The sequence below is a fragment of the Phaethon aethereus genome, assembly GCF_964289735.1.
Source record: "Phaethon aethereus genome assembly, chromosome: 19".
Taxonomy (NCBI): Eukaryota; Metazoa; Chordata; class Aves; order Phaethontiformes; family Phaethontidae; genus Phaethon; species Phaethon aethereus.
The window spans coordinates 3,607,894-3,622,959 of NC_138595.1; the positions used below are offsets into that span (position 1 = coordinate 3,607,894).

The 15,066-nt window shown below is 39.3% G+C and overlaps 1 protein-coding gene across 4 annotated transcripts; it reads right to left on the reverse strand.

Moving 5' to 3' along the window:
- Positions 1–955: 955 nt before the first annotated feature.
- Positions 956–14,594, reverse strand: RPS6KB1 (ribosomal protein S6 kinase B1; the record flags this gene model as incomplete). Of its 4 annotated transcripts, XM_082008668.1 has the most annotated exons (15): positions 956–1,193; positions 1,758–1,870; positions 2,458–2,565; positions 4,157–4,234; positions 5,067–5,129; positions 5,426–5,533; positions 5,841–5,931; positions 6,134–6,224; positions 7,186–7,286; positions 8,240–8,297; positions 8,908–9,055; positions 9,480–9,548; positions 9,893–10,013; positions 11,042–11,091; positions 14,523–14,594. In XM_082008668.1, 15 exons carry the CDS (start codon positions 14,592–14,594, stop codon positions 956–958), a joined length of 1,509 nt encoding a protein of 502 aa, XP_081864794.1. The 4 variants fall into 4 exon arrangements, with proteins under 4 accessions (XP_081864794.1, XP_081864796.1, XP_081864797.1 ...); XM_082008670.1 differs by lacking the exon at positions 9,480–9,548 and having other exon boundaries at positions 14,523–14,591; XM_082008671.1 differs by lacking the exon at positions 2,458–2,565 and having other exon boundaries at positions 14,523–14,591.
- Positions 14,595–15,066: the final 472 nt, after the last annotated feature.

The window sequence follows — 15,066 nt, forward strand, 5'->3', positions numbered from 1 at the left end:
TATGGGTAAGAATCTGAACGTATTCAGCTGTCTCCATCTAAGTGACTAGCGTATACAAAAGTGATGTTTCCCAGTGAAATGTCTGCTGAGGACAAGGATGAAATAAGCAGGACATGTATGTGAGCCCATGGCTTCCAGTTAAGCCTAGAACATAGCAGCATTGCCATTTGATTAGATCCATTTGTCTTTGCAGGAACAGGTATTTCAGCTGGGTAAGCAAGTGAAACAGTTCTCTCCCACCCCACATTGCCAAGCTGGTAATTGCGTGATTCGCTTATTGATTTGTGGTTTCATGAGGAGACGAATCGGAACTAGAGCCTTTAGTTTCTTTGCAGCAACCAATTATTTTGCATTTTTAATTTTGGGATACTTTCCATAATGAGCTGAATCAAAAAATCTATTTGAAAAATATATATTTTTATATATATAAAAAACTCATTATGTTTTGAATGTGAAATACCAATTAATTTTATCTTTCATCTTTGATTCCACCCCATTGTAGGAAACAGCTTAACCAAGCTTGCATGCTAATTATTCCTCAGACGCAAGCATGTAGGCATTTCATACTTTGCCTAGTGAAAGGGCTAACCCTCCTTGACACATTCACGACTAAACCAGTGATTCTGAAGCAACATCCTGACCCTTAATACTGTCAGTTTCAAGCTATCAAGCTGAAAAATCCTTGATAAGGTGAGAAGATGTCACTGCGAATCAGTTAGATGATGTGCCTAGAGTTCTGCAATACCATTTTCTAAAGTTTTTTATGCACCATTGATTGACAGAAAAAAAAAAAATCCATTTTTCTTTGCTTTCCAAGTCGCTCTGTGCAATGACTGACTCTTTGATACTGTCACTTTTTAAAAGTAAACCATACAAGCCCTCATATTTCAACTTCAAGGGGGCTTATGTCTGTTCTTTGTTTTCCACCTTCAAAGGCTTAAAAAAAATTGTGTTGTCATAGATTCATGCGCAAGTGCTCTGGTCGTTTGGAAATCATCGGAAAAGCTTGTTTTTTATATGGCCCAGAGTTTGGTTGCCGGATTGGAAGTGGTGCTGAGGCCTCTCCACAGACTGTCACATCCATTTGTTCTATTCCACTTGTCTCCATTGGATATTCCACAGGTGTCTGAGTATTTGATGCACTGGCAGAAGCACCTCTTCCCCAGAATTCCCCAGGGGAAAACTTTACAGGGCTTTAAAACAAGAAATATAAAAATCAGAGATCAAGATATACACAGCACCAAGGTATGTCCTTTACTCTGCAGGAAGCCAAATTCAAATGCCCACTGAGAAGCATATATAATTCTTCCTTCCACTTCCAGAAGTTGGAGAAAGTTTCCATGCCTAGCTTCTACCATGGTTTCTTGTAAAGTAACATTCTCTCATTTAAGTAGCAAGGATATACTTCTAGATGATTGCAGAAGGAATTTTCTGTACTAGCATGATTCTTTAGCGGCACATAAGTACTTAGGATGTTCTGAAACAGTTCTAGAGGAATGGTGTACCAAAGTCACCAGACTATGAGGCTGTATCAGCACTGAACAGCAAACAAATTAGTACTTCTTGTGCTGCCAAACACCATAGATTTGTCTCTAATAATGTGGTTTGTAAAACAGGATCGATGCTGCACTTCTAATGGAAGTGATGGGTTTACAGAGAAAGGCCACATTTTTTATTTCTAGAGTGGATCTATTTCAACTACTTGCCAAAAAGCGTATTACAAAAAAACGAAGGGAAAAAAAAAAAAAAAAAGATACCTGACTGGTGTCCTAGGGCTACCTATGAATCTGCGAGGTGATCGAATTTTTGGTTCAAAAGAAAATTTCTCTTTTACGCTTTCAAGTACAGATGGAGCCACATACGTAAAACCCTGCAAAACAGGAATGAATGCACTGTAACTTACAGGCAAGATTTACACTTATGATCACTTATGCAGTTATGATTGGCATGAAATAGTAAATGAAAATTATAAGAAGGAGAGTAAATGTAAACGTCTGCTCACTTCCTGAAGCAAACAGCAGGAATTTAGGGAGTTCCTCACCCAGGTGCCTGCATACCCCAGATATTTCTACTCAGATCACAGGCATGCTCAATTTAATTAATTTTGATCTATAGAATGGACATTGTTCTCTCTGCATGACTATGAAAGCAATCACATGTCCAGGGTTCATAATGCAACTAGGAATTAGATGAATGCTGACATTTCAGAAAGTAAGCAACATTTGCCGGCTGTTTTATCTATCTAAAGAAAACGTCAGCAATAATCAAACGAAGTATTTTCAAAGCCCCTAAACATTTCAAACCTGTTGCAGAAGTGTGTTTAAAATTGTGACAGTTTATTTCGAGTATCGGGCATTATGATTCAATAGAACTAATTTACCTGAAATGCCCTGCTGTTTCCAAGTAACACAACATACCTCTCCACAGTCATCACACAGTCATCCCTGGCTCACTTACCAGAAAGACCTGGTTGGCACTTTCACTGAGAGTAGAGTCATCTGGGCTATCAACAGGTGTCTGACGTGTAAACTTTGAATCAAACTGGCTCACATCCTCTTCAGATTGCTTTGCAAAAACAAAATGATTAAGGGTTTATATTACAGATATCAACCAAATGGCTTAGCGGTGATCAGTGTAGCCTCTGGATGGAGTTCATTCCATAGGTTTTTGGCAGAGCTCTGCTGTAGTAAAACCCTGGAGTGATGTCGAAATCCTGTCGCTGCCAGTGGGAGGTCACTATGGGCACTGACACTGAGAAAGGCAAGGGGGAGGGGCAAAAATTATGGATCAAAAAGGAACACAAATTAAAAAGATGCCTTTAAAAAAAAAAATCTCAAATTACAAACAAAAACTTTTAGAAATACAATGCCAGTTTCTTGCAAGTTTAGCCCTTGTCACAACCAGTATAGAAAAGTTGCAACTATTAGTTTTTGGAAGCCTCTCCATATAATTTCATCCCATTTTTGCAGATACAGAAGCCTTTATATTGCGAGGGACAGATGACAACTCTGCAGTAAGTGACTATGAAGAATATTGTTTAATTCAAAGAACAACAGACATAATTCCAAAATCCCTTCTCTCATAAGGCAGTATGTATTCATTTGTGCAGGCCTTCATGCAACCATGGAAGCACGTTTTCAAAAGCCATCTGGTTTGTAAAAGTAACTTTCATTAAGATTTGGTAATAACAGAAAAACCCAAAACCATCTTCAGATAATTCCAGATAATACCAGTCTTGTGTTACTCTGAATTGCATTCAAAATGATGAGGGAGAAAAACATCTGGAGTGCCCATGCTGTAGTATGCTCAACATCAGTGATGCCCAAGTCAGTTTAAAGCGCAATTTTTAGTAGTCGGGGAACTATCGGGGCGCAATACCCATTGCTGCTGTAGCTAACTGTACCCAGAGGGAAAAGATGAGAGACACCCCACACCGTCAAAATACAAGACAGGATAATAGAGGCTTACTCATCACATCACTGGTTTTAGGTAAACTTTTAATTACTGCTTATAATGCACAAAATGCATTGTAAATATTAGTAAGCAAACATACAAAATGCTTAACTAGGTGACTTCATTTACTTCTGCTTAGCAATTGAAACTAAGATGATAATAGCTAAGGACTGACTAAGTATACTAAGTATAATGTTTAGAAGCAGAAATTTAGAGATATTGCAAGTCTGCAAGTCTGTTTAACCTACAGATTAGAAGCAGGAGGAATTAAAACTGAAGCAGAACCTTCATCCTCCAGGAGACTAACAGGACAAATTAGCTCTTAGCTCAGTTTTGCCATGTTCTCATATAAAAAAAGCAAGATCCTATTCCAGTGACAGATGAGTACCATGACTACAGAGTAATAAGAACAGCACGCTCATGACAGCCAGTATTTCATACTGTGTGGAGACTTAAATGTTGATATAGCATCAGTTCTCAGGGGGGGAAAAAAAATCTGCATCAGGTAATTTCTCTCTTTAATCTGACAACAGTGAACCCAAGAACCAGTAACCTAAGTTGATGCATTTAGCTGCTTAAAGTATCAGAAATCAATGGCACTCCAGTTTGTAAGAGTGAGCATTTCTAAGTTTTAGATTCCACATTGTTTAAGACCTTTCCTAAAGGCACACAAGCAATATCTCACAGCACTCTGAGTACGTACCAATAAGGGTTTAAAAGGAGGTTCCACCTTTCGTGCCAACAGCTCATCCCAGTTAATGTGTCTGAAGAACGGGTGAGCCTACAAGAGTCAGCAATAGCACAGTCATAATCCACCTTCTGGGTATAAATCACAGAAATTTAAGAATTAACAAGCATGTTCTTTTCAGACCCTCTCTGTGGTGTCTTTCTTTCCAAAAATCACATCTGGGTCTAGTGTAATACATTCTGCAGCACTGTATCAGAGTAGCTGGAAGAGCCCAAAATCGATACCATACCTCCAGGTCGGACAACATATGTCCCTACCATGTTTTCCTTGAAAGTATTAGGAAAAAGTCAGTTGACATGCAAAATACCGCTACATTTTTCAACTTCAAAAGTTAAGATATCTAAAAATAATGACAAAACACTGTATTAATCACAAATTATCCAAACTATGAAATAAGGAGGACTCTCTGGTACATTGTTAACCTCACCACAAAAAAAGTCAGGCTGGAAGTAACAGGAACTAGGTCTCTGTCTTAACTTTTAACTATGCAACACTGAATGCAAACTAACAACACTTTTCCCTTGAAAGAGCTGTACTAAATGCAAGGGCGTTTCATCAGACTTCTAGAGTATCACTGCTCTTACATACTTGACTGTCCAATTAGCATTGTGCAACTAGTTGAAAAGATCTACTGGAAGACAGAGGTAAAGAATAAAAAGTTCTTTTCCAAATCTCAAATTATCAAATAGGTGGACAGCTGCTTTCATTAAGCTTTAAAGCATTAAAATTTTGATCAGTTGTCACATGTGTCTGCCTTTTTGCTTATTACACTTCAAGACACATACTCTCCTTCCCTGATGTACCCTCAAAGCTGTTTTATTTTCGATGAGGTAATTTAAGTATTCTTGAGTTAAGCAAAAGCTACCTGAACTTCTCCAGCATCTCCAGGACCAGCTCCTAGACGTGAGGCAGCATTTCTTTTTAGCAGCTTAAGGAGAAATAACATCCAAAAAAGAAAAAATTAGTTAGGCCATTATGACTAGACTAGTTCTGACATGAATCATCACGTGAATGAATACCATGCAGAATGAATACAGAACAATCAGAAAATCTGAATTTGTTAGAAAACAGTTGTATTTTCAAGGAAAATCACTTTCTATACCATGCAAGAACAAGACTGACTTAGTAGTAGTAAAACAAGCATGGACTGAATAGCCACAGTGGTATCGTTACATTTCTATTTTCTACATACACATGTAGTACTGACGTTCATTAAAATTCTACCTTTTTAAGCAGATCTCTGGCTTCTTGTGTGAGGTAGGGAGGCAAGTTGAGTTTACACTTGAGAATCTTGTCAATTGTTTTCTTTCTGTTCTCCCCAGTGAAAGGAGGCTAGAAAGCGCCATTGTAATGGGAGGAAAAACAGGACTTGTTCAGGTCTCTTATTTGTGTACACAGAACTCACTTCAGTAATTTATAAAGCAGATAAAATGACTGCAAATGGGACTTCCAAATAACTGTTTGGATGAGAGCAGCTCATGACTGTAGTCAACATAAATGTAGCTGTATTAGTTACATTTCTTACTTGCAGTTTGTATATATACAAATGTATACTTGTTTATACATGCACCTGAAGTAGAATACAGGTAACTACAAAAGCTATGAAGAGAAATACATGCAATTATAACTGTGCACCTACTGCTCCAGTCAGCATGTCATACATTAATGCCCCCAAACTCCACCAGTCCACAGCACGATTATGCCCACTCCTCATCAAGATTTCAGGGGCCCTATAATCAGAAAAAATGAAAATATGAAAGTATTTTAACAAGCTTAATACTAATTCTGACTACTAGTTTTCAAACAAAACCACATTTATCAAGCAAAATGTCTGTAAGTGACTGAACATATGAACCACCAGTTAAAAAAGGCAAAATGTAGCCATTACCCCCAGACCAGAGTAATACTTTTCTATTTCATCATGCAGCTCACATGTATTCAATTGTTCCACAGAATGTGTGTGTGACTGTTCCATCGTGAATAGATTCTTTACATAATCCGAAGTCAGTCAATTTTACATGACCTGAAATTAAATATGTAAAATTTAAAACTTGCCAGAATTCTGACATTTGTATAAGTAACATTAACAAACAGGAATTTTTAACATGGATGTGTAGTAACTCTGAACTACTTCCAGATATCTTCAATGGTCTAACAAAGCAACACAGCTGTAAAACAGAATGAGATAATCACACTCACAGATAAAACCTCTGCATTATACCTGCATAAGAAAGTGTTGCCACTTGGTGAAGAGAAACAAGACAAACTTCCAAAACTGAGTCACACATAGACAAAGGTATTTAAATGTAAAGATTGCAGAGCATCAATTAGGTAAGAAAGTAGGCTATTGAATTTTACTACTTCCTTCCAAGTTCAGAGAACAACCTTCAACAAATTGTAAGGTGCCCTGAATAATTCAGTACAAAGACTCAGACTAAGTAAATAAGTTGTTTAAGGTAACATAAAAATACTGGATGGTACAGATTGCCAGACTAATCAGTGTCATACAGTCAATGTAACAGTGCGTTCAGGAATTGGTACTACTGTCAGGTAAAGCATCAACAGCTAGATACATTATTTCAGCTACAGACGATTTGGCATCCTACCTAAATTGTCTTTCCTAACTAACATCTTCAGTCATCCCATAAAATGACATAAAATGGCACTGATACTACACCAAAGACACAGATCTTTATGTATTTACAGCGACCCAGTAGAAGCAAAATTCCAGAGCTGCAGAAAAAGCAAGTCAACCATTCAAAAATTGCCTGGGTCTATACACATGGAACTTGGAGCTTGCTGTGGCCTACTTAAAGCCAAAAAAGCTGTGTTGAAGGGCAAGCAATTAGCTTTGGCAATTCTTCAGTTATATCAAGAATGATAATAAACATGCCATTATTCTAAGGAAATTCATGTAAGAGTGTTCTGACCTTTGAAGAATTGTTTTCAAATGATTGGCAATGTAACTGTTACTATATTTCTACCTTGATGATTAAGCATGATATTTTCTGGCTTCAGATCACGATAGATGATTCCTTTTTGATGCAGGTGCCCCAGTGCCATTGAGATTTCTGCCAAGTAAAAGCTGAAAGAAAGCATATGCCACAAAATTAGACATACTCAATCACCCAAAGCATCTTAAGCACTAAGGCTATTATGTACGTAGCAACAGTTCCTTTAAAGTATCATTAGAAAGGTCTGAGAGAATAAATGAGAGCAACAATGATGCCTTTGAGGTTGGTTTGCCAAAAGGCATACAGACTCCGAGATTGAACTACAAAATTACACCATGAGCAATAGGTTTACCTGTTCAGTAGCTATCATCTTATGAAAATATTTGGAGGAATCTGAATTTACCAGTTAGCGGTTAAAATATGCTTCAATCTGTATTACCACATCTAGGTGGTAAAGTTGAAGAAAAAAAATGAAGCTAAGAAGGTAACAGGCAGCACCCAGAGTGCTATCTGCAGAACAGTATTACAGCCCCATATGTACATCAAAGCTTTTCTAAGGCATTATTGGCATGCACTGTGGGAAGATACAGCTGTATTCAGTTGTGTAAAGCCTAATCAATGAGGGATAATTTCAACTTGTTTATATGTAAAATATCACTACTGAAAAGGCTTTTTCGTGTTCATTAGCATAATTACCTTTATCGCTTCACACATCTGATGGTTAGAATGCAGCCATTACAATCACTTGGAAATTCTCTAAATGGCTGGCAAAATTGTGTGTGGATCAAGAACAAAAACTGCATTTATAGCAAGTCTTGGTTCTCCAACACCCAAAACACTTCCTTTACCACAACCCTGTGTCACACAACCTCACTCAGCAATCAGCAATGGACCCTTATCTTTAATAAGACTGGCACAAACAGGTAAGTACAGAACACATACCATCTTCTCAAAACCCAGTTAACTGTTCTTTTCACTAGACTAAGAAATGAATGCGTAGTTAGTTTTTCAAGTCAGAATATACCATTTAAGCACTCAGAAAAAAACCCCAAACCTATTAATTTACCAAAATAGTTTAACTTACCAAGCTGTGTCTTCCATAAATATCCCTTCTCTCTCTAACTGCATAAATAGTTCTCCTCCTGCCACGAGAAAAATGAGATTATTAAAGTGCATTCTATCATTTTTAGTCAGTCAAGTCTGTTTTCTAGAAAAACTATAAGCAACAGGTATTCTGTCCTGCTCCACAGAAAGTTGTTTCACAATTTACTATTCTGTTATTCCCAGAATTCTATCAACTAAAGAAATGCCAAAAGAAATCAAAACAGCATGCTTGAAAAAAGTAACAGCATTTCAGCCCGTTTTTCATATTGTTATAACTTGAGCAAATTGCTTCCAATCTGTGTCTGTCTCTAACCGTGAAATAAAGAGAACACTTTCTTGTTTCACAAGGAAGCTGCAAGGACTAAAACCTCAGGTACTCCGCATACGATCTAAGTGTAACATACAGGAACTACAAGCCTGATGGAAGAAAAGGTATTAAAAATCTTCCTCTTCTGTACTGTCATTAAAAGTAACTATTTTATGTTTCACTCATCTTTATTTTATTGAATTAGAAGGTTTATTTACATCATTGAACGTATTCTTAATTCCAGCCTATTTTACATTTTTAAGACACCATGCCAGTTAGTTAGCTGGCTTTTCTCAACTACGTAAGATACCAAGAAACAGCTAACAATTTCATATACTGACCACTGAGATACTCAAGGATGAGGTAGAGTTTTCCACCAGTCTGAAAGGCATAAATTAAGTCTACGATGAAGGGATGTTTCACTTCCTCCAGTATATTCCGCTCTGCTTTTGTATGAGCTGTATCCTTTGCGTTCCTTACAATCATTGCCTACAAAAAAACAGAGAATTGAGCACAAGAGTATGCTGAACAATGCACTTTTATATTGTTCCTTTCTGAGTTTACTAAATCACAACATATAAATCACTACATATGAGTCACAAACACAGTAAGAAAAAGAAAATTTCACCACAGTACATACATGAGAGGTTTCTTCTGGAAGTCTTTATTTATTTCATAGGATTATGCAATAATTTAGGCTGGAAGGGACCTCCTGACCTATTTAAACTAGCTCCGAAGAACTATGCAGACAGAACAATTTGAAGTTTAATTCTAATTCCAAATGTACCTGGTTAACAACTGTAGATATGATAAAGTTTATTTTTAGGTATATTATATAATTAGATAATTGTAAAAACTAAATGGAGGGATAGATTTTTTTTAGATTCAGATGAAATGTGAACATTGAGTTTACCTTTTTAAGAACTTTCATGGCAAATATTTTCCCGGTGTTTGCTCCAGTTACTTTTCGTACTTGAAATACCTACACAACACCAATACAAAAGCCAATCACATATTACAGTCGCATTAGCCGTCATAAGCTAACAACAAAGTTTTGCAAAAGAGAGATGAGACCACCTACAAACTACAACGCTGCTTGAAAGAGAAGAGCTAGTGATTTGAACCAGTACGGGACATTTTCTGCTACGGCTCTGCCAGTGACCTCAGTCCCATGACACCAACCTTGGCAGCCCTGAGGTTACCTTCTGGTAGAATGAACTTTTCAGAAAATGTGATGGGAAGATTAGATCTTGCCAAAGATAGCAAGTGAGCACTGTTAAAGCCTTCAGCGTAATGGATTTACTTCTGTAGAAGACAGTTCCTTACCTTTCCATAGCCACCTTTGCCAAGTACGCGTAGTAACTCAAAGCATTCTGGTCGGATCTTTTCTGGACCTCTGTTTACACTAGTTTCTGAAATCTCAAATTTTTCACAATGTTCCATGCCACTGGATAAAACCGAAATAAAAATATAAGACTACCTGATACTCAAAAATGATCAAATGAAAGTAAGCAAGCAAATTACTTTCTGAAAAGTGTACAGTATATCTGACATAACTGAATGACTGCTTTGGAGATTTGGAGAATTCTCAGCATCAGAAGTTTTATTTAGGTGTGTGCAAAGCAGTAAATTGCAAGTTGCACGGAAAAGATTACCTGCAAATTTTTGGGGATTTACAGTATGAAGATTTCCTTCAGATTCCTTCATTTTTATGCATAATAGATCTCTGTATTACAGCAGAATTAAGTTTAAAAGACCAAAGCCTCAAACTGACTTAGATATTTCTACAAGACGTCAAGTAAAAGCAAGGCTATATGGTGTGTTTAAGTTTCAAATCACATTCAGCAGCCCCAACAGTCATGGTGAGACTTCTATAACACAAATATCTTGCAGAAAAAAGCGTAACAAAAGCAAGTCTCACAACTCTGAACACGTCACAAAAGATGACTGATCCATGATTTAATGATGCTTCTAAATTATGCTACAGTTCTGCAAAAGACTAACTGAACTGTTTTAACTATCACTGCTTTCTTCTCACAACATGGTATGCTGAAACAATCTATAAGTGAAGTAATGCTAAAGGTAGCTGTCTCCTGAACTTCTGAATTCTCATCTGCTTTACACTGCTATGCAAATCTGCAACTGCAGCCTTTATAAAAAGCACAGAACATACAATGTTCTGCAGACGGTACATTATACTGATATTGCAAATATTATTCAGGTACAATAGATAATGTTAGGAGAAACAAGGATTAAAAGACAACAGCAAGTTTCGCCAGAATTTTTTTTTATTATTATTATTTTATTTCAAGATACAATTAACATCTTAATGTGAAGAAATAGTGAAACAACTAGAAACAACTCAAAATTAAACAAGAATGACAAAATTTTCTATTTAACTTAACAATGTAACAAAACTAGAAGTTATATGTAGTTGGCACGAATGATACAGAACATTTTCTAGCAGCAACTTACAGGTCATATTGGCCAACTCCTCCGTGGTCCATGCTCTCACTTAATTGACCCTGGGGATGGGAGGGGTAGAAGGAAGATTAATTATAACAAAAGAAAAGAAGCAGTGTTAAAAATAAATGCACTGATGTGTTTTACAACTTTTTAAATTATATATAATAATTATATATCAAATTATAATTTATACTCTATAATTAAATAACCCTAAAGGTGAGGAATAATAAATTATCAGCAGAACTACAAATTCTGTGCAAGATTTGAAAATTCTTCCACATATCTCAAACGGTGACGGATGGAACCACTGTTTTACCTGACTGCATTGTTACTCAATGACTTAAATATTAGAGGTAACAGTTTCACACGCTCCCAGGTGAATTTGAAAAAATGATAAGGTACTGCATTTTTCTTTACAGTTGCTCTTATATACAAATTTTAAAATCCTATTACAATATTATGCATATTAGAACAATAGTAAAGATTATGAGAACAGATGAGCTGCGATTCATGTGCGCTAGAAACAAAAAATCTACCGAGAAGGGTTTATTATTCTATATAATAATAATAATAAAATATATGATAATAATAAAATCCCAATAGTAATGAAAGAATTAAGCTTCACTCTGATGTTAAACACCTTTTCTGACCAGTAATCATTGAAATAAGATTAACGCATGCCAATATTACTAAAGAAGGCTCAAGCGCTTCAACATCAGAACTAGTCACCATTAAAGAATGTAGTGAAACTTTGAAGAAATTTTTTTTTCAAAGAATTTTCAACCTGATCCCTTATGCAAGATAATACTTCCCTATAATCGTGGCTCTACATGGCAAAAGAAGGGCAAATGAAGCAGACAGCTGGAATGAATACAAATAGAACTTAATGGGCAAGCATCTAATTGGCTTTAGATTTATTTTTTAAAATACGTACCTAAAATAAAAACTGCAAGTTAGTGAGAAACAGTCTGGACTCTACAGACCGAATACCAATATATTGAGTGACGTATAAAATTCAGAGAATCAGAAGAAAAAAACCCAAAACATTGAGATCTGCAAAAAGCAGACCAAGCCAAGGACTGCATTTTAAAATATTATGTAAGTGAAAACACTAATCAAGGAAAATTAGAAACTTTCAATAGTGTCCAAACTGTTTAAACATTAAAGTTTACAGAGGCTGGTTTATTTTGGTGGGTGATCTAGAGGGGAATTAACTCTTGGTTCCACCTACTAGCACCACAAGCAATTATGGAGTCCCAAAGTTCAAGTTTGTTTCCAGGTCAGTGAGTTGCTAGCTCATGTCCCCTCTTGATAACATTAGAGAAATCCAGCTTATTGACATCTGTTTCACAATAAAACCCACTAAAGTTGCCCTTGACCCTGCTGTTAGATGCCAACAAATGAATAAAAAAAAAAAAAAATTCAACAAACACTGAGAATAAACACCCATCGTGTCCCTAGAACAACTTCTTAAGTTACCCAACAGTTCTGGCAAAGTTCATACATGCTATTCTTGCCCCTGTGAACTCTGGTTTTCATTCTCAGTATTAACTTGAACAAAATTCACTTTAGATACCATTCCGCTATTTTCAGGATTTCTTCTCATTTCACAAAACCAAGAAATGCAATGGTATTCTGGCTGGAAGGCTAACATTCCTTCAGTCTACGCTTATGTTTGTAATAAATGAAACAATAAAAAGAAAGGCTGGGGGTTTTTAATGATAATAACTAGTGCAAACAACCATATGGCTTATGAGTAAACTCTCAATTTAAACAATTCTTCAGATTTTCTAGAATGGCCGTGCCTATTCAAAACTACAACTGATCTCTTCTTGCCAGTACTACACTTACACCTTTCAGGAGGAACCAGGGACTAGCACCACAGAGATCAGACAAGATAGTCCAGACTTTACACCTTGCTCACTTCCAGTTTAATGATCTCAACTGCGCTACCTGTGATGTCTTTCTGATCCCTGTAAGACATGCACAACACCTACAGACATAACTTTCAGCGAAACATTTTCCCCCCTTACACTTTCCCGATGCTTTCTCTTCTTTCTGCTCTTCTATTCCCTGCTTTTCAGTTGTTTTAAGTCCATTCTCATCCTGCTTTATCTGTTTGCCAGAAGGCACATGAGAACCAAATCAGGTTGCCAGTGTGCATTTGCATCCATAGTTCTGCCATGAAAATTTCAGCCACAGCAATTTTTTAAAATGTACAATAATTAATTTTTTTAAAATTGTTCCCTAAGGCTGAATTATTGGAACATGAACGAGAGAACAAATTCAACTTTCTTGTCATCCCCCTTAAAACCTGTTCTTGGCAACATTAACAGTGTGATGCAAGCAACATTTTTTTTAAGCCCAGTACTTTATTGATTATTGAATTGACTGACAGTGCTTTTTCCTGCAGGTCCAGAACCATTCAAGCTTTCAGCTGTCAAACAATAAGAATGTCTCTACAGTTTATATGCAGAGTGGATATTCCAACTGTGATACAGAGTATCTGGTTATCCCAAAGACTCCAAGAATGTCATCAGTATTTAAACAGCAAAAAATAAATGCAGTAGCAGTTTATAGCAACAGCATATGTTTAATACACAAAACAATATAAAAAAGCAACAGTAGCACTAGAAAAATATAAACAGAGATCTTGTAATAAAACTCCCCAAAAGCCTTAACAGAATCTACACGAACATTACAAAATGACAAACTACAGATTACAAGGTGAACCTTTTACGAAAGCATGAGATGGAGGTGCACGTTGATCCATAGAGACGTTTAATGCAGCATTGTAAATCTTTGCTTTTAATTTTGGCGCTAGAGCAACAGTACCAGAAAGATTAACATTTCTGCACTGACGTTAAAACATGTGACAACAAGAAAACCCCGCTGCGGCACTTGCACTAGGAAATCCAACACAAACTTCCACGGGAAAAAGCTCCTTCAAGTTTGGTGCAGCCCCCACCAGCCAGCCGGGCAGGGGCGCACCCGCTGGCCACCCTCGGCGGGGAAGCCCTGCTACCCGGCTGCCTAAAACCTGCTCCCCAGCCAAGGGCGCGACGCCGCTTCCTTCGCGGGGCTGACAACTCCCCGGCCACTTCCCGGGCGCTACGAGGCGAGGCCGGGCCGGGCGCGGAGCCCGCTGCCGCCGCAGCGCTGCCTCCCCCGACGCAGCTGCCGGGGCAGGGCGGGCGGCTCTCGCCGGACAGGGTGCGGTCGCGGCCGCCTCACCTGCGCGGGCCAGGGCGGCGGCCGCCGCCGCGCTCCGCCTCGCCCGGCTCCGACTCCCGCCCCGCCGCATCCGCAGCGCGGCGCCTGCCCGCCTCCGCGGCGTTCCCGCCAGGCCAGCCGCCGGCGGGATGCCCCCCGGCGCGGGCCCGCGGGCCGCCTCCCGCTCCCACCCCTCAGGCCTGTCCCTGGCGCCGCTCCCCGCAGCGGCCTCCCGCTCCCTCCCCGCGCCGCACCGGCTCGGGCTGCCCCCTCTCACCCCCTCCTCCAGCTCCTCGTCCGAACCCGCGTCCTCAGGCTGGTCCAGGTCGATGTCGAACACGCCCGCCATGTCGCGGGTGTGAGCCGCGGCGCCGCCGCCCCTTCCTGGCTGTGCTGGGTGCACGGGGCCTGGGCCGCCTCATGGGCCCGCACCCCCCAACTCCGCCACGGACGCCATCACCGGCTGCCCGGCCTCAGCGCGCCTGCGCCCCCGCCCAGACTCCGGGTGCCGCGCAGGCGCATAGTCCCTTCCGGCATTAGTCGGGGCCGTACTGAGCATGCGCGGCGAGGACGCCGCTGGGCGGACGGGCGTGGGCATGGGTCTGGGCATGCGCATTGCGCGCCCGCCGTCCTTGCTCCTGGCACAGAGCGTGCGCAGAGGGCGCAGCGAAGCCCCTCCGGAGGAGCATGCGTATAGCCCTTTGTGAAGCTCAGAGGATTGACCCTTATACCCGACTTGCCCGTAGTCCTTTCTGAGTATGCGCGAAGCGGGTTGTTCGAAGGCGCGGCTCAGTCTGAACCGGCGGGGAAGGGGGACCGCG